The sequence below is a fragment of the Tetrao urogallus genome, assembly GCF_951394365.1.
Source record: "Tetrao urogallus genome assembly, chromosome: 17".
Classification (NCBI taxonomy): domain Eukaryota; kingdom Metazoa; phylum Chordata; class Aves; order Galliformes; family Phasianidae; genus Tetrao; species Tetrao urogallus.
The window spans coordinates 5,180,068-5,200,260 of NC_136830.1; the positions used below are offsets into that span (position 1 = coordinate 5,180,068).

The 20,193-nt window shown below is 49.0% G+C and overlaps 1 protein-coding gene across 1 annotated transcript; it reads left to right on the forward strand.

The window, feature by feature from the left end:
• Nucleotides 1-3,302: 3,302 nt before the first annotated feature.
• On the forward strand, nucleotides 3,303-14,080 carry ABCB9 (ATP binding cassette subfamily B member 9; the record flags this gene model as incomplete). Its single annotated transcript, XM_079543858.1, has 11 exons — nucleotides 3,303-3,909; nucleotides 4,233-4,347; nucleotides 4,705-4,835; nucleotides 6,115-6,320; nucleotides 6,917-7,114; nucleotides 8,603-8,731; nucleotides 10,027-10,215; nucleotides 10,822-10,995; nucleotides 12,299-12,458; nucleotides 12,904-13,040; nucleotides 13,742-14,080. 11 exons carry the CDS (start codon nucleotides 3,303-3,305, stop codon nucleotides 14,078-14,080), a joined length of 2,385 nt encoding a protein of 794 aa, XP_079399984.1.
• Between the last annotated feature and the right edge of the window lie 6,113 nt (nucleotides 14,081-20,193).

The following is a 20,193-nucleotide window of genomic DNA, read 5'->3' on the forward strand; positions in this document are numbered from 1 at the left end:
CCATCTGCAACGTGGTGAATGAGAAGCCCAGTGAATGGGATGCCCACCTTGACCCTGTGCTCTTCGACTTCCGCACGTCGGTGAACTCTGCCACGAAATACACCCCTTTCTTCCTCATGTTCAACAGATACGTGTGCCTGTCGTCTGAGGTAACTCTGCAAGAGAGCACAGTTGTGTGTGAGGTTTGCCACTGACACTGCTATGGAGTAATAACCACGTGTCTATGCCTTGCAGGTGGATTTTGTCAAGGACTCAAAAGAGCAGAGCGTTAGCTCTGCTAAGGCAGATGGCCTCCCACCATTCACCGCTGCAGTTCAAGAGCAGCAGAATGCGGTGAAGGAAATTGTAAGTCTTGCAGTGCCTTGAAGGGGTTTTGCAGCTAAGCCCCCATCTGTCCACAGATGCCATCCCACAAGAATCTCTTGCCTGCAGGCTTTCTCCCATTGCCAGGCACAGCGGGTGGTGTGTTGTGGCAGTGGCAGCAGAGCCCTGCTTAGGCAACGCCCAGGTGTTCTGCCCTGGCTGGGTCACTGGTGCTGCTTGCAGGAGAAGCAGGGCGAGAGCTGTGGTTTAACAGGAGGTGTTGTGAGCTTCCAATAGCTTCAGCCTAGATCCCATTCTGCCCTCTACTGATGGAGAACTCTGAGCACAGCCATTAAATAATGCTTTCTTAACACAAGGTCTCCTGGAAGTGTGGGGTTGTTGAAATGAGGCTGGAAGGTCCCTGTTTGGTCCCTCCCTTGCCCTGAGGTGCAGCCGGTGGTGCTGACGTTGGCACAGCTTTTGCCATCAAAGTTGCAGCATGGTTGAGCTGATTTTTAAGCTACCTCTCCTTTAAGCCCAACCAAAGCTATCCGCTTTGCAGGTGATCGCCAATATGACCACAGCCTACAAGCGGGAGCGGAAGACCATGAAAAGGAAAAGTCGGGTCCTGCCCTCTCTTACATTCAAAATGGAAGAAAATGTGTTTGGGAGCAACGGTGCCTCTTCCCTGAAGAAGCTGAAGAAGGGCCAGTTTGTGTCCTTCCAAATTGAAACAGTCCTGCCAAATGAGCAGAGTATGGCTGAAGTGAAGAAAACCAGCTAGCTTCTGGGGCTTTGCTGGGTGTCCCATTGGGCTGGGGACAGTAGTGTGAACTGTTCCCGAGGTTCTTGTCCCAGCTGTTTGGGGGTCCAGGCACAGACACCTGCTCAGTCTGGGAGGGCAAGGAAGGGGAAGGTTCAGACAATAGGGTCTGTTCCATCTCATCCCAGTCCAGGCTGGGACCATCCCTACAACACAGTGAAATGGCACCATCCTCATTTATGCTTGGGGAGCAAGGGACTCTGTCTTGGCAAGAGCTCCACCTCAAACACAGCTTGGAAACTGCCCCACTGGGGGTAATTGCAGCAAGGCCTGGGAAGGGTTATGGGTGCAGGTGAGGAAAGCACCAGGAACGTGACTCAGCCAAGTTGCAGTCCATTTCCTGTGGTTTAAAACAGCCCTTCCCACTCTTCAGTGTGACATGGGAAGGGCCATGCTAGGTCTGACAGCATCCCGGGGACGCGGGGATGGCTCAATGTGAGCTTTTTGGTTTCAACCACTCATTAGCAAAAATAAAATCAACAACAGAACACGAGATTTTTATTTTCTGTTTATCCAGGCAGAGAAGAACGACTTCTTCCTTAGTAACATTGCTGTTCTGTACTCTACAGAAATGGGGTGAAATGTAGATCTGTGCTGGAGGGGTTGTTGAGGCTGAAGTACAGCACAGAGGAACCCTGAATGTTGCAGTGGTGACCCAGATGAGCGTGGTGTCACACGTCACACACCTGAGAGCACAGGTCTGGTGTCACACATGCTGCCCACCTGGGTGCACATGCTGAACGGGGAGGAGGTTGAGTGCTGCCATCTCTCTGGAGTTGGCATGCGCTTGTCCACACTTGAAGACAAAAGTATTTATAAGCTGGATTTCTTGAAAGGAAGTCCTTCACTGCACTCCTTGCTTTAGGGGTTAATTTAAAACCCCATCAAGCTGCATTAGAGCACCTTTAGATTTTTCCTACTCGCTCCAGTGCTGTAGAAATAAAATAAACTCCCATCCTTGGACCTTCTGCTGCATTTTGCGACGGGAAGGGAGCCTGAGGGCTCGGGTGGAGCGGGATCCGGTTCCCCATCCACCCCTTCGCTCGTCCCCGTTCCCAGCGCACGGAGGCGCTGCCGGGACCGCTCCGCAGCGTGGGGGCGTGGTCAGCGTCGAGGGGCGTGGTCACAGCGGAAGCCCCGCCCCCCACCGACCTTCGCCCGCATCGGTCGCGCCGGGCCGGAGCCGCCGCAGGTAGGAGCAGGGTCGCGTCTGGATGCGTGAGTGGAGGCGGGCACGTTCCGGGTGGGTTCTACCTTCTGACTTAAGGATTTGCTGCGTAATCCTCTGTGCATAGAAGGGAGAAAAGGGGTGAGTGCTGGGGGGGCGGGAGGGGGGGAGGCACTGCGTGGGGAAGAGCTGCCCCCGCGTGATGGTAAGGGCGGAGTCCCCGCTCGGAGCTGCTTTGTAATCTCTTGGGATATTTATTGGGTGCCACCCTATTGCGTGCTGACAGTGCTGCCCGTTCATGGCTTGCTCCAAATTAATAAATATTCTGAAGGCTGATACGGCCGCTGTGGCCATCATTCTTTTATTCACTGGATTGTATTTAGATATTCTGCATTGTTTTTCAAAGAGGATAATCTGTTACAAAGCGGAACTGCTCTCCCTTATGTTTGCTACATCTTGACACTGGTTTTTATTGCATGTTTGATTTCGGCTTCATCCCAGAAAATCAGGGAGGGACCCTCAGACCACAAACGTTTAGCCCAGAAACTCTGCAGCCCCATAGCGCAGGGCATGAGGGCTGCATGGATGTCCTGTGCCCATGTCTCAGTGTCACCTAGCCAGAATGAGGTTTCACAATGAGACGCAAGAATCCCAGAATGCTTGATGTTGGACCTCTGGAGATCATCCAGCCCAAGCTGCCTGCACAAGCAGGTTTTAGATTCGTGATAGATGGAGTCGTCTTGGAAGGGATGGAGTTTGTCTTCATTTGTGCTTGTGACTTTGTAAAAGTCAAAGTGAGCGTATATAGAGAGAAAGAGCAGAGGATGAAGGAACAGACAGCGGTGTTTGAGATCAGGACAGTGGGTGGCTGTTGTGGCCTTCCCCAGTGGCACTTGCAGCCCCATTAACTCCTCATGGCTAATAACAACTCCGCCCCTTCTTCTCGCCCTGTGCACAGGCTGTGGCCATGTCCTCACTGCGCTAGGCCTGTCCCTCCCCACCTCGAGGATGCGTGCCTGGAAGGCGGTGGCCAGCACGCTGGTGCTGAGCGGGGCCGATGTGGTGGTCACCACGCTGCTCTATGCCCACGGCCGGCGTGGTCGGGACATCCTTCAGGACCTGCGGCACTTCAACATCTTCAACTCGCTGCTGGACATCTGGGGGGGCTGTCTCTATCGTAGCTGTGTGCTGCTGGGGGCCGCCATCGGGGTGGCCACCAACACGGCCTATGGCCCCCGGCGCCTCAGGGCCTCGCGGACCTTCATTGCTGTCGTCTGCCTCCTCATGGGCATCTACATGATGGTGAAGCTGCTGCTCTACTCTGAGGTGCGGAGGACCATCAGGGACCCCTGGTTCTGGGGGCTCTTTGCTTGGACCTATGTGGCGTTAGTGGCCACCTTTGGGCTGTGGCAGCTGCTGGCCTGTGTCACATCTTCCCGTGAGGCGCTGGGTCATGGCTCTGAGTCCCGCACCGAGGCGGAGGAGAGTTGCGACGCCCCGCGGGACAAGCGAGAGGAGGCAGCGGGACCCACCATCCATAAGCTGCTGTCCTACACCAAGCCAGATGCCGTCTTCCTGGGTATTGCTTCCTTCTTCCTCCTCGTGGCCGCGCTGGGTAAGTGAAGGAGCTGGAGGGGGCCGTGGGATGCTCTGCTGTTCACTGGGAGGGGAGGAGCCATGTTGCTCCTTGGAAAAATGAGGGAAAAATTACATGGGGCAAAAAAATGCAGTGGAGGATAAAATGCCACGGGAAATTAAACTTTTCTATTAGTTGCTAAGGTTCATGCCTTTCCGGTACATCTTGTGTGATGGGTAAATAACTCTGTGGTTGGGATGGAGGTTGACTGTGGGCTTTCATGGTTGGGAATATGAACCCGTGGTTGGATGCTGGACCCAACTGGTGTGTCTGTAACTCTTTGTCCTGTGCTTCTGCATCAGGAGAGACCTTCCTGCCCTACTACACAGGGTTGGCCATTGACGGCATTGTGGTGCAGAAGAGCATGGACCGCTTCTCCACGGCGGTGCTGGTCATGTCGCTGCTCGCCATAGGAAGGTAATCGCAGGGGTCAGAGCCCAGCAAGGATATATGACTGCTCTGTGCTCTTACAGTGGTGGCAGTCATGAGATCTTCCATGTCCTTCTGCCAGTGCTGGGGGAGCAGGCACAGGGGATGGGCTCCCTGGTGATCACTGTCCCTGCCTGAAGCTTGTCATTACTGTGATTAGGACCACTGTCCTTATGTTGTTAGCACCCGGGGGGAGCATGGGCTGATTTAATCATTACTACCCAGGGTGGAAAGCGATACCAACACAGCATTGCCCAAGCCCTCGATACGGGCGCTGGTGTGTTTGTGTTGCTGAGGAGTGGGTTTCGTGTCCACCGGTCTATAACGTTTCTTATCTGCAATTAGCTCATTTGCCGCAGGTGTCCGGGGCGGCGTTTTTACGCTCATATTTGCGAGACTGAACATCCGCCTTCGCAACTGCCTCTTCAGGTCGCTGGTGTCTCAAGAGATGAGTTTCTTTGATGAGAATCGCACAGGTGGGTTCCTCTTTCCCCTGGGTTTACTCTATTCCAGCACGTGGTATTTTTCCCCCTTAGTTTACCCTCTCTTCAGGCGCTTTTAGAGGTGGTGTCTAAATGCTCATGTTTAGATACAGCAACAGAAAGCTCTTCCCTTTGGGTGCTTTCTTGCCACAGGGGTCAGGATTGCCCAGCACCTTGGGAATGCCACATTGCCTCCAAACAGCTTGATATCCAGCAGCTCCAGGGCTGGCATTTTTAACTCCAGTCATCTCATCCCCAAAATACTTCCATTTTTCATCCTGTACCTCCCTTCAGTTCCCACTGATCAGCTGCCCTCCATCTCTGCTCCAGGCACTGGAAACCTCAGACATGTAAACCTCGCTGTGCATGCTTGTGGCTTTTCCTCCTTGCCATCTAGTCCTGTCCCCATCTGTCATTCTGGTGTGGTCCCAGTCAGCTGCAACTTTTCCCATACTTAATTTCTTCTTGGCAATATTTTTAGTTTTGAGGCTGTTGCCATATTTAGCAGTTGCTTCCTGTTGCCCGGTTAGCTAAGGACACTGGATATGTTATTGTAAGTGGGATATGGGTAACCCTCGACTAATAGTTATGCAATAGCATGGGACTTCAGCCCTGGCTGCACTGGAACACAGGCCAACTACTTAGAAATTCAAGGTGGCATTTGACTCCACTGCAGGAGCTTTGCCCTTAGTGGCTGCACTCACATCCTCCAGGTCACTTGGGTCTTCTCCAGGCTGCAGACACGGCTAAACCTCCTCTGCCCTCTCTGCAGCTGCCTGGCACTCTGTAGGGTGAGCTGTGCTAGGCATGCTCCTGGTCCTCTGAGGACAGCAGGGAGAGTTGCCAGCAGAAGGCTGGTGGAGGGCTCCTGGCTTCAATTAAAAATGAACTGGAAGCTGTGTTCAGCTCAGCAAACACCCACTGGTGCACCCACGTGGGATGGCCTCCAGGTACAATGCAGAGCCAGTGCCCTGTGCTATCCTGCAGCCAACCTGAGCGACCCAAGGATGTAGCTCCTGCTTTCAGATGGGTTTCATGTCTTTCGCACATGCAGCAATTTGAGCTCCTCTGCTTTGCTTCACATCTCCAACAGCAGCCATCCTCTTCCATGCTGCCCTGCAGACCCCATCAAGGGGCTAGGTTGGATGAGGAGCTCCATCTGCCAGGAGACTGCTATACAGTCTGCGGGATGGGACGCGGAACACGGACAGGTGACGACCTGCCACAGTGACGTGTCCCTGCTCTCCCCTTCCCCAACCCTTCATTCTTTTAGGGGATGTCATCTCCCGCCTGACGTCGGACACAACCATCGTGAGTGACCTGGTCTCCCAGAACATCAACATCTTCCTGCGCAACATGGTGAAGGCCACAGGGGTGATCTTCTTCATGTTCAGCCTCTCATGGAAGCTCTCACTTGTCACCTTCATGGGCTTCCCCATCATCATGCTGGTGTCTGACATCTACGGGAAGTACTACAAGGTAGGCAGGAGCAACTGGCATAACTGTGCCACAGTGCTGGCCTGTCCCCACTGTGGGAGTTTCAGGTGGTTTTGGAGCTTGTTGGGTTGATACTCAAGTGCTTTGCTGCCTGCAGTACGGGCACGAGGGCAGCATTACAACTATGTGGGCAGGTGGCACAAACTTGGCTGTCAGCTTCACACTCGGAAGCTGAAGTGTCTCAGGTCTGACATAGGAGGTAGCTTGGCTGTGCACTGTCCAATCTGTGCCTGCTTGTTCCCATGCCATCTGTCCTCTCCTCCCCCTTTGGAGTAAATCAAATTGGGGTTAAACCCAGCCCAGTGCTTTCTTCCTATGCCAAGGAGAGTCCCTTGTGGCTAATGCTGTGTCCTGTGGACTGTGCAAGTTCCACACCACATGCTCTCTGTGCTGGTTGTTAATGCTGTCAGTAAGCACAGCCCTGCTTTCCACTGTCCCAAGGTCAGGGCTGTATCCCATCCTCAACCTTGGTGCCCATGGACTTGGAAAAGTCACTGTGCTCTCTCCAGAGCCTGTGGGAGAGCTGCCATGGTCAGCTTGGGCGTGTGTTGAGCACCCTTTGTTTCTGCTTCCCGCAGAAGCTCTCCAAGGATGTGCAGAACGCCCTGGCCAAGGCCAACAACACTGCCGAGGAGACCATCTCTGCCATGAAGACCGTCCGCAGCTTTGCCAATGAGGAGGCAGAGGCAAATGTGTACTGGCAGAAGCTGCAGCAAGTGTACAGACTCAACAAGCGGGAGGCCCTGGCGTACACCTACTATGTGTGGTCCAGCGGGGTAGGTGGCCTGCACCAGGGACTGGCAGGGGACATGGCTTCAGGTGTCAAAATGTGCATGGAGAGTTGTGTGTGCTGGTCTCAGGGAGCTTTGTGGGATGAGCCCAGCCTTGATATCTGCTGCCCTCTGTCAAAATATATTCCATCCTCCCTTAGGGGAGCATCACATCATGGTGCTGAACAGTTTGTTTTCTCTTGTAAATAAGAATGGAATTGATAACTGCTCAAGGTCGTGGAAAACCTCATGTTTTCAGGCTGCTGCATTGCGTGCCTTTGCCAGCTCATCTCCGGCGGTTCCGGCTGGGAAAACAGCCACAGTGTTGGTTGAGATTCTGCTCAGAAGCAGAGATTTTCTACATGTGGGCGGTGGTGAAGGGAGGCTGCAGGTTTGTTGTTTGATTTAGGTTTTTTTTGCAAAATATTTTTTTCTTTGCTGAGAACAGATGGTTTGGGGCTCCTCTTGTATCTGCTGCTAACTAAGGCTGTGCAAAACCCTCACATTGGGCCTTCACCCTGTGTGTTTAGGGATCCAAATAGCTGCTGTTGAGAACTGTGTGGGTTATGCCTTCATACAGCTGCAGGAGGCTTATGTGCTGACAGCAAGTTCAGAGCATTGTTAGCATTGTTCCTGAGCATCCAGGTGAAGCCAGCAGCGGGAACTGGGACAGAATGGATCCCACTGAGTCAGAAAAGGCAAAACTGCTCCTGTGGGGCTTGTGTAAAAAGAAGCTGACAGATATAGCACAGCCCTGGTGGAGTCTCTCTCAGAGAAAACAGGATCTTAAGGTCAGATCTTGGCAGAGAGAAAGAAGAGGAACTTTTTCCCCTGTTTTCTGTCTGTGTCAGCTCATAGCCAACAGCCCTTCCCACTGACTGTGATCCCAGCAAACTCCGGGCACTCATGTCACCCTGTGACAGGCAGCCTGTATGCCAAGTGTTGCATGGAGCACTGGGCACTGCAGAGGGTGAAACATCAGGATCACATCAGGGCTGGTCTGTTATCTTTGCTGAGTAGGTGGTGCCCCCATACACTAATTTCAAGCAAGAGTTGAGGTTATCCTTCAGAGACTTGTATACACAAGGAGGACTTGTGCATTAGCTTTTGGCCTGGCTCTGTGCTCTAAATTAAAATGTGTCATATAATGCAGAGGTTATTTTAGCAGTGAGGTGACTGTATGTGTTGGATAATTTAAGTGTGGGTTATGCTAGTCCAAGAGACGTCCATGAGATGCTCTGTTATTTCAGATAAATCTGTCTTCCTTCACTGCTGCCACTCCAGACTTGTATTTTGTTGAATTCCTTCAGTCAGCCCAGCTAACCAAGTTGTTTTTCCCTTCTCATACCCAAGCCATGTGCTGACAGGAATGCTGGGTTTGGGGCTCAGAGAATAAATACCAGCTGCTGAATTGCAGTCTCCTGTGTGAGTAACTACAATTGCACTTGAGTGTTGTCTGTCCTTGCTGATTTTGGGCTGTTTGCTTGCTTTCAGCTCACCCTCCTGGTGGTCCAGGTCAGCATCCTGTACTATGGAGGGCACCTTGTGATCTCTGGGCAAATGACGAGTGGAAACCTGATATCCTTCATCATTTATGAGTTTGTCTTAGGAGACTGCATGGAGGTGAGTTTGTTTGATCATTCCAGGCAACCCCATATCACAGTGTTTGACTTCGAGATGATCTCAACCCCTGCAGTCACAGGACTGGAGCTAGTGTTGCCTTCCCTACCACCTGCTGTGGCTTTGCCCATCTGCAGTCTGATTCTCCCCTCTGCTTCCTGCTCCATTTCTACTGTGACCCCATGAATACAACCACTGCTAACACCTTGACACTTGAAAGCATCTGAAGCACCTCGTCACAGATAAGACAATCAGTACTAAAAGGGTTGGGCTACCCCTGCTGAAGGGGAGAGTCCTGGCTGCCTTCCAAGCATGTTTTCTGGTGTGAAGGATGCAGAGATTGCGTGGCTGCCTGTTCAATTTCAGAATTCATTAAGAGCTTAATTATATTACATTTTTTTAACTCTCCCTGGAATAGGCTGCAAGCTGCTGCATTGGCAGCGCATTAGCAACTTAGGATTGTGGGTGGGATGGGATCCCACTCAGGGCTGCTTTCCCATTGCAAAGGCGTAAGCCTGGCCAACTGAAGCAGAAATTAGCAAGTCCAGATTTCCTCACAGCCACGCCTGGTTTCAGTGCTGCTTCATCCTTCGTGCAGCAGCACAGCAGAGCTGGAGGCAGCTCACCCAGCTCTCACCATCTGTGCTGATAGCTACAGGCTTTGGTGGTGTTTCCAGGCTATAGTTTTGGTGCGTTTGAGGCACTTACAGTACAGGCTGTTCATCAGTTCTGAGTTTAACACTGAAATTAGCCAGCAAGATGGAGGCTATTCCAGCAAAGCTAGTGTCAGTGTACAGCAGTTCTAGTGGGAGGAAGTACAGTAGATCCACTGGGACCATATTCCTATGGGGAACAGCCATACCAGCTGCCTAATGGTGGTCTAGAAAGGTCCAACCTGAGGCTGCTTTGCGTATGTAACGTGTGTGCTAGGGGACAAACCAGCTGCTCTGGGGCTGGTGCAGCGCATTGTTGTATGCAGATGCATTCAGCCTTTGGATTGGGGAGCTGCTGGTCTTGAGCAAAGAGACATGGGAAAAGATTACAGTAGAAGTTTTGGTTATGTATCTCTTGACACACCTCTTCCCAATCCATCTATTTACTTCTTGTATTCCCATGTCTACCCATGCAAAAACCCCTTTAGATGATGTTTCCTCTGCCTTGGGCAGGGGCAAAAGTTCTCTTTTTCTGCCTCATGACCATAGTTAACATCAGAGAGTGCTTCAACTGTTCTCCTTATAAGTGGTTCCAATTGCTATTTCCATAATGAGAGGGTCTAACCATTGCCTCTTCCCTTCCAGTCTGTGGGCTCTGTCTACAGTGGCCTGATGCAGGGGGTGGGTGCTGCCGAGAAGGTGTTTGAGTTCATTGACCGCAAACCAACAATGGTCAACGATGGGTCACTGGCCCCAGACCATGTGGATGGAAAGGTGGAGTTCAGAAATGTGACATTCTCTTACCGCACTCGTTCCGCAACGCAGGTCCTCCAGGTGAGCCCCACTGCTGCAGAGCATTCCTTACCACAAGGCAACTTGTGATGTTTCTCCATAATGACCATAACCAATCCTCAGCCTGTGGGGAAGGTCATTTGCCCTTTTTGAGATGCATAAAGGCAGCCTCAGCAGCATGCTGGCAAGCAGATTATAGTGAACAGCAGGTGTTTAGGGCTGGCTTTCCTTACAAAGAATTAGATTTATTAATAAAACCCTTGTTCCCAGCTCAGACATTAAACACGTCAGCATGGTGCAGGGCTTTGTGCCAAGCTGTCTCAGGCTGCTTCCACGTGAGAGAGGCTGAGGTCATGGAGCAGGGTGAGCAAGCAAAGAGGTTGGTTGCTTTGCAGTTTTTGGAGGTCCTGCTGCACAAGCAGGAAAATTCATAGCAAAATGTGGAGGCTTTATGCTTCCTCAGAGGGAGCTGAGAGAAGAAAACAGTCTTTTGGAGGTGAGATGGCCAAAGCAGCACACCAGAATGGTTGGTTGGGGGGGATCTCCATCGCCATCTTTTGGTCACCTCTCCTGTGCAGTGCTCAAGCCACTGCTCCAGGACCCTGATGAAGGCCAGCACCTGAGCACATTTTCCCATCCATGTTGCAGAACGTGTCCTTCACCCTGCACCCTGGCAAAGTGACAGCACTGGTGGGCCCGTCAGGGAGTGGGAAGAGCTCCTGCGTCAACATCCTGGAGAACTTCTACCCTCTGCAAGATGGGCAGGTGCTGCTGGATGGGCGTCCCATTAACATGTACGATCACAAGTACCTGCACTCAGTGGTACGAGCGACTGATAAGTGTACTCTAGCTATCGCTTGCTGTGGTCAGAGGGGATGATGGCAGCGTTGTATATGGCTATGGGTTTGATCTGGAAACCTCTGAAGTGCCCAGAAAGCTGGAGGTGGTCCGGGAAACAAATTCAGATAATTTGGGGTGGGAGCAGAAAGGAAGAAGACGATGATTGGTTTCAGGAGAAGGGGGAAGTCTGCTGAAAACAGAACAAGAAATGTGTTTTGTTTTGTACTTTTTTGGCCAACCCAAAAGGAGTACAGTTTTGGTTGTTTGATTATTGATAGTCTCAGTTGGTTTTGGAAAAAGTGTTTTGCATTCCCGCAGAATATTCTACCTTAAAATCTATCTATAAAATCTATAAAATTCTATCTTAAAATCACTCTCAGGTTGTGAGGAGTTAAACTACTTGGAATTCTGGAAGCAGCAAAGGAGTGCTTTATCCAGGCCTCTAGCTCTGTCTGTGTGTCAGCACAGATCAGCCTCCATCTTCCCTGCAAGTAACTGCCCACTTTGTTTGCCCCCAGAGTGAATGGCCTCAGGAACAGCAGGAAAACCTGAAAACAATTGATCAGAAGCAGGCTGGAAAGCCAGAGTCAGTGTGACTAATTGACATTCTCTGCCAGTGCTGAGTGAAAATTAAAAGACAAGCAAGTCTTTCAGCTTAGCAAGCCTGGTGTCGTGCTAGGAGCATGGGGAGAAGTCAATTAAAATATGACCGTATCCTACTGGTTCTCTCCGCGTCCAGTTCTAAGCAATAATTTGGAGGGTTCAATTTATTTCAATATAGACTGTTTAACAAAGCAGGCTGAATTCAAGAGTGAGCAGCAATGTCTGTACAGTAGAACAGGGAGGCTGTTGCTAAGCAATTAAGGAATTGCAACAGCTCTTAGCTTCCTAATTTGCCTCAAGCAGAGAATTGGCAAGACTGGGCAAAGCTCCCTCCAGCCTGCATTTTCCCTGCAACTGGTTTTCCATACTGAGAAGTGCAAGGAGTTCTGGGTCTGGAGCAAAACCACAACAGGGACCTGGAGTGGGGAGCTCATCCCAGGAGCCAACATACCAACATATCACACATTTCCTTTTCTGCACAGCAGCTTCCAGCATACATCCAGACAACATAAAGTGGACTGGGACTGCCACTGGGCACCTAGCAGTGTTGCTGGAAGCTCTCATTGAGGCATTTCTGTGCCTTGGTCCTTACCTAGTGGGAACAAATGCTGATAATCTGAGACTCTGTTTGGCCATTCTGTCTTCTGCTCCCAACCCACTGCTCTTCCCTTCCTTTCTGCAGATCTCCCTGGTCAGTCAAGAGCCAGTGCTGTTTGCTCGCTCTATTGCTGATAATATTTCCTATGGCTTAGCTTCAGCCTCCTTTGAGTCGGTTGTTCAGGCTGCCCAGAAAGCTAACGCACACGCCTTCATCACGGAGCTGCAGGATGGCTACCACACAGGTACCAACAGCCCTCTGTTTGCATCAAAAGCATTCTGTTCTGAGGGAGCCATGAGAAGGTAGGGGCTTCTCCTCACTGGTGCTTCAGCTGTGCTGCCTCCAGAGCCCGTCTTACAGTGATACAGCCACAAGGGTCAGCACAAGAGAGAAGTCGGGGCTTGGATGATCTCTCAGTCTTAGTGACTTCTTGCTGTGGGTCCTTCCATGTGCATCAGTCCCTCGCACACTGGGACAACAGTGGAGAAGTTTCTGCTGGAGGGAAGGACTGCGGCCTTGAAGGCGTTTAGTACATATAAACTGCTTTGTTAAGTGAATAAACAGAATAGCATTTGCCTCATCTTTGCTTCAGAGCATTATACTGTCCTGGTGTTGTTGGCTGGGTGCTGAACTTAATGGCAGTTGTTGGTTTTTATCTTGACTGCTCCTTCTCTCTCTTGATCCAACAGAGGCAGGTGAAAAAGGAGCTCAGCTATCAGGTGGCCAGAAGCAGAGAGTGGCTATTGCCAGGGCCTTGATCCGAACCCCTCCCATCCTAATCCTGGATGAAGCCACAAGTGCACTGGATGCAGAGAGTGAACATGCGGTGAGTGGGGGACTTGGGGGACTTGCGTGTCTGGGCTGAAGAAGCAGTCTGGGGTTGGAGGAAAGGTTACAGCTTCAATTTCTAGTCCATAGACAAACTTGCAGTAGGGAGGAGTACCCGAGCTAAAATCTGAACTAAAGCACCAAACAAGCCATGCTGAACCATGGTTTATCTGGCTGGGATGTGATGACCAAACAGTTCTACCAGTAGTCTCCTTTGGTCTGGCTAGTTCATTGGCACAATGAAAAGCTGGTTCAAAGTGCTGGCATGAAGACAGGCCTCCCAGTGCTAGAGGATGAGTGCTGCACAAGTGTGATCTCAGAGCAGTTTGTGGGCTTGCAGGATGGGGTGAGGCTCTTCAGCAGGGCTAGCGCTACATGGCCTCCAGAGTTGCACCCCAGCTCTAACAAGAGCTCAGCATACAAGATCAGGCCTGTCACTTTACTACTCTGTTACCAGCAGTTGGAGGTGTGCATTCCCCATCTGAAGGCTGGCTGCACTGAGAGAGAATTTGGGGCTGCACAGTGAGACGGATGGCCATAAGGTTACAGGGGGCCCTGCTTTGTGTCCCCAGCATAATCAGAGGAGAACAAACCTCCTGTCCAGAGATTTCTTAACTCAGAGCCACCAAGCTGCTCTCCTCCCCTCCCAACACAGTGCCAGCGATGCTCATGCACTAACATCTTTTCTTCCCTCAACAGATTCAGCAGGCGATTTACGGTGACTTGCAGAACCACACAGTGCTTGTCATAGCACACAGGCTGAGCACTGTCGAGAAGGCACACAACATCATTGTGCTGGACAAGGGCCGCGTGGTGCAGCAGGGCTCACACAAGGAGCTCATGGAAGAAGGAGGTCTTTATTCCAAGCTGGTGCAGAGACAGATCCTGGGGCTCGAGGCGGGTAGCGCAGACAGCCGCCAACCCTCAGCCCGGGGGGATTCAGCGAAGGCACCCGGCGGGCTGGAGGGAGAGTTCAGGATAGACCATTCCCTCCCAGCTGCAGCACAGGACGACTGCAACAACACAACTCCTAAGTGAGAGCAGCGAGGGCTGGGGCTGGAGACGCATGCTGGGACGCAGCGCAGGAGGTGGCTTCCCGACGGGCGGCGCGCCGCACAACGTGCCCGTCTGCTCATCCTGCGTGCGCCGCGCACCTTTGCACACACACAACCACACACTATAGAGCTTCCTGCATTACTGCCCAGTGGGCAGATGCCTGCTGGTTAAACAGGGAAACAGATTTGGGAGTTGGGTCTTTAGCAATTCCCAGCATTTCTACCGAGTTTCTTTTCTTACTACCAGTAATTCCCCACAACTGGGACTTTTCTTCCATTGATATGCATGTGTAACTGATATTAACTGTAATGGATGTAAAATGCATGCACGGAGGGGAAATTCCCCTCCAGGAATTCAGGGGGTGGCTCTTGTAGCCAGATAGAAAAGCAGCGACTGGAGAAGGTCCTGCTCCTGCTGTCGATCTGTGGAGCCAGTCTGAAGTCTGTAGGGATCTCCCTTTGGCTTTAGTGAAAACTGGATCACTCTCGTGGGGCTGAATGCCAGGAGAGTTTTGCACTGAGTGCCTGCAGGCTCAGGTTCACAACCACAGCTGCTGGACTTGTTTCATGTAGTTCCATATTTGTGGAATAAGCCAGGGGACCAGGAGGCAGGTGTTGCATTTAGATTTGCTTGTGGTGCTTGGTAGATATTTGGTTTTATTTTTAAGGATGAAGAGTTTTACCCTAATTGGGTTAGGGTGAGGTGGCTTGGTTTGGTTTGGTTTTCTTATATTTCCATGTGCACTACACAATGTCTGTCTGGCTCCAGCATCCTCTCAAATTTAGTCTGTTATTTCAGTATTTTTTTATATCTCACAACCCTGGTGCTGGTTTGAAAAACACTACTAAAGACAGGCATAAAATACTAAAAGACAGCACTTTATAAATCCCACTGAAGCTTTGTTCAGCTTCAGGCAATGCTGCTGACTTCATTGCATGGGAAACCCATACAGTCACTTTCCTTGAAGTCAAACTTCCTCTGCCTGAAGTTGAAAATGTATTTCTTTGAATACTATTTATTAACTTTGAGTAAGAGTGAAAGAAAGAAAGCTGTTGCTCCTAGCCCTTCTGCATAATGGCTCTGGCTTTGTAGTTTTATCCTGCCATAGATTAGTGGTGAAGCTTATGCAGGCAGGCAGATGCTATTGAAAAATAGCATTGGATTTTATATGGGAATGATTGACTTAGAATGTGCATCGTTAAGAAATTATCTCAAGCACTTTAGCTCTCATGTTTTCCAATATTTGAATGCTGCTTTGTTTTCCTTTTTGGCAGTTTTGTTGTTGGTAACGTTTTGTTTTTGCTCAGTAATGTTTTACAAACTCTTTAGTGTCCTTGAGGAGGGATGCTCAAAAGAAAAATAAAATACTACCTCTGCCACTAAATACTGAGCCCCAGTGGGGCTGTGTTTTTGCGTTCAGAATATCTGGAACTTCAAGGTAAAGTTAATCTGGGGGTGATAGACAGACACCCTGGAGGGGAATAAAAAGAACTACCTACAGAGAATTGGGTTTCTAACAGCTGTGAAACACTAAGAATAACCTATTCAAGAACTTGTTTTCATCCCAGATCCCATCTGATAGTCAGTCTCACACAAAAGGACAGGCTGTATAACCTGTTGTCAAAGCACAGTGCTCTGTAGCTGAAGTCTTTTTAGCTGCTTGCTTTTGTGATACCATGAAAAGCTGTGCCTCAGGAGGAGAGCTCTCTTTGGCTTATCTCCCTCAATTTAGGAGGGAATCACAATCCGAAGCCTAGTTTGAGTCATTCATCATTCATCACTTCCCTAAATGGCCAGTATATTTCTGCCTGATGAAAATCTTCATTGTGGGTATGAAGAGCTTGGAGATTCCACCCAGCACCAGAGGGCAAGCAATTAAATCTGCATTCTTATCAGTAGCTGTGAGCAGAATGCAGACAGTGGTTTGCAGAAGTAGAATTGATTGCTGGTTAATTGGAAAAAAAAAAAACTGGGGGGGGGAGGGGGGGGGAAATAGGTAACCTGGGAATGAGGGAAGCCAGCACCTGGGAAGTGCTGTTAGGACAATGCTTGTTAGGACGTAAGAAGGCAGAAAAGAGGAGATCCTGTCATGTGTGCCCCACCAGGCAGTGCTGCAAGAAGGGGAGTTGAAGGATATGCAGGGATTAGTTTTATTGCAAAGGCTACAGGAAATTTTGAGAAGGGATCCCTGCTTCCCAACCCCGGTGTGCCAATAATCCCAGCACTGTACTCCAAAATCCAAAAAGCTTCAACTGAAATGACACACAGAAAGAGCAGCTTGTCTCTGCTAGTGGCTCCAGGCCAAGCTGATAACAGGAACTGATTTTGTGCATTGCTGCGGGTGCTGAATTCTGTCTTTTGCATCCAGATAACTCAAGGCTGCTTTTCCCTTGAGCTTTACAAGTTATTTTATTGTTCTGTTGGCATGTGACAAGTGGATCTGCGTGCATGCCAAAGCTATGAGGGTTTTCCATCCAGCAGTACTAATCTAACGCAGGCATTTCTGCTGGCCAAACCAGTACAAATCCTGTGACTACTGAAAATCCTGCTTTCCAAAATCATTCCAGATTTCTTTTTATGATGGGTCTCCCCTACCTCACAAATCTGCCACCACCTCAGAATATGTCTGCAATGTGATAACTGGGGTCAGAGGTGCCTGTTGGCCAAACTAAGCCCAGCAGTGAGGATGTGCTTACCTTGGTGCAACAGCGACAGTTCCTTTAGTGCTGGAACCTGTTTGCTGCAAGTCTTTGGGCCACACTGTCTGTGGGCAATCTGTACAGTCTGGAAATAAGGCCACTGTTCCCTCTGAAAGCCTGCAGTGCAGTATTTTATGGCTGTGGGTTTGCCCAGAGCTGATGTTTACATGGGAACACGAAAAAGACTGTTCAGGCACTTACTGATGACAGTGATGCAGATAAGTTTCTTCTCAAAGGGAACTCAGATGGGTTTATCTGAAACCTTAGCTTGTGGAGTGCACCTTGACGACCGTCATGGCAGAGCTGGAAACAGTGAGTCACCTGACAGCATACATGACTGAAAAGGTTGACTCCGTGCTCCATAGCAGGTTGTTTTCCACACTGTTAATAAGCTTAAACCATTCTCTGTAATGTGTCTAACCACAGATTTATTAATTATTAGAGAGCCCTATCCAAGATAAAGTTCAAGAACGGATCCTGTAATACCTACAGCCAGAGGCTGATTTGATTTAAACATTGGAGGGCCTTATCCAAGACAAAGTTCAATAGTAGATCCTATAGTTTCAGCCATCCTCCAAAGACACACGTTGACCTTTGTACCTTTGCACAGATGAAGTGTGTGGCTGAGTGACCCAGTAAACTGAAACGCAGCGTGATGGAAAAAAACACAGCCATGTTTATTTCAGCAACTCATCTCCCAGTGCACCAAACTGCCTCAGTATGCAGTTGTGTGTGTTTCAGTGGCTGGGCTTTCTAGGTCTTTGGCAGGTCTGGAAATACCACAAGCAAATACTCAGTGTTTCCAGTTCAGGTTCAGAGCTGCATCTTAGTCTGCCCTTTCTGCTCTAGCTTTACTGTGAGCCCAAGGAATGCAGATGCAGGTATAAAACCTGTTTCTCTTTTCATGCCTGTGGATTCCTGAGTGGAAAAAGCACTGACAGTTAATTCTTGCTCTTTCCAACAGAACTACTCCTCCTCTTCCAGAATGCTGAATATGCAGGTCTTTTTCATATGTGAAGGAATTTAAATCATAAAATCTAGACAGAAACATGGACTTCAAAATAAAAGGAAATTAAATTGCAAATAAGCCTGAGAACTTACCTAACTATTGAGCAACCAGTCTAATAAGGGTTAATAAACTCCAAAGATTAGACTTGCAAATTCAGTCTCTACATAACCAACCAGTTTTTCCAGGAAAAGGAAAGAAGTTGTTGTGAAGGTGACTTGCAAAATATGTCTAAATATAATAAATATGCACACACATAGGGCTACTGACTGTAAAAGAATACGAGATGACAGAACAAAATCCAGGATCAGATTTAAAAAGAAAAAAAAAAAGAATCTAACATTTAAATTAAACTGGGCTGGATGCCAGCTCTCCCCATGACTGAAGCCTGACTCCTTATTAATCATGACATGTCTTCCACTGTAGTGTTCTGAATGTTTTTTGTTCTACTTCTCCTCTAATAAGAAATCACAACTTCTGTACTTTGCCTGCTTTCATTTTTAATGTTCGTGAATACTGTCACCTTTTGAAAGGGTTTTAGCAAAAGTAAAGAGGATTCAGGGCTTGGATAAATCTGATAAATCTCAGATATACTCCATTATTTGACGATCCCTGTGGCCAAAAATCCTGCTTTATCTTCTATTCTTCACATTCTGCCCAAGTGATGAGCTGCCACAAAACCTTTCAAGAAAGCTGCTGAGTTGAAAGCCAGCTTCCAACCTGCCCAAGTAGAATACATATTCCAAAGCAGCTGACCTTTCTTTTGTCTCTCAACTTCAGTTGCTTTTCTGGCCAAACTCGCAGGTGCTGATCAAAGTACTAACAAGCACCAGATGTTTAATACTGACACTCCTCTCCGACATCTCCAGCACCCAAACTTACCTGCATAGACATATGTGTGTTTTCAAGATTTGTTGTACTTGAGCACAAATAAATTATGTTTTCCTTGTGCTATGTTTTGTCAAGACTTCATTGTTCTACATGATGAGACTAATTTAGTACTTATTACCATTGACAGATTCAAATAATCTATTCCATAACAACTAGAGCAATAAAACAGAGCAGATCCCCTTAGAAGATCACTGCAATACTGAACCATCTTTCCTGACAGCATGTTGACAATGCAGTAATAACAATGATAACAATACCCTTCCCCAGAGATACTCACCCTCAGTACCTCTAGAAGCATTACTCAGTGTGAGCTCCCCCTCTCCACCCTCAGTGTGGGACTGAGCAGTTATTATTAATTTTCATTTTAAGCAAAAGGCCTATGGTTAAGAGAAGCTGAGAGCATTCAGGATCACACAGAAAGGCAGTGGCAAGACTAGATTTACAACATGAAGCTGAGTCAGACTCTTCTAAACCACACTCCCCCATGCCAATTATCTAGCTATGTTATGCTAAAATCATCCTTGAGAAGAAGGGCTTTCTTTTAACTCCTTAACTAATTCCTGTTTATATATGTGTGCATATGTGTATTTGTATGTGTGCACAGATGTACAGAATGGGGTAACAGCAGAGTGTGACTGCATTTTTGACAGGCATGTGCAAACACACTGTATGACATCATGTTGGCATTGCAGCTATCTCCTGGTTTAAGTACCAAGGTCTGGCTGTGAAAACTCATGTCACCACCAAGGGGTACAGCTGCTTACTCATCTTTGCCCCGAGGAAAGCACCCACATGAGGAACAGCACAGCACATACCACAGCACCACGTGGGCATGCTGACGTGGAGGAACGGACACATGCCCATATCTCTAATTGTGTTCTCCCCACCCTCAGCAAGCACAGCTGCCAGGTGCACGGGTCTTTCCTACCTGCCTCTGGGTGTGCTCTACTTGCAACATACCCGGATGAACTGTGACGAATTGCTGGTCCTAGGACCTGTGGGATAACAGACAGCTGAGTTTAGTTGCAGGACAAACCTCAAATATACAGCTGTCATGTCTTCATTCAGGTCTGCCAGGAGGTACTGGGTCTGAATGAGGCTTATGTCATTATAACTAGATAGGATTACAACAGAGATTGATTCAGTTTACGGTATGATTTTTCAGTTAGATCAAAAATGCTAAAGACCAAGGATAGTGCCACACAGCCATTTCCTATCCAGCTCCTTTGGCTCATCCTGGTTCTCTCTGCCGTCACACATACGGGAACCAGCACACCCACAGTCAGGCACAGAACCAGTGCAGGAGGTGGTGCGTGCCCAGAAATGCATACAATCTCAGCTACGCTAACACAATTAATTATTTCCAGGCATAATTGTATGCATCAGCCATGCTATCATCAGCGGTAATTGGAGAGCTGCTGCTCCCAAGTGTTACCACAGAGCACACAGCAAAGTGGTGATGATATGCACTTTTGCAGGTGTAGATTCACTGAATCATT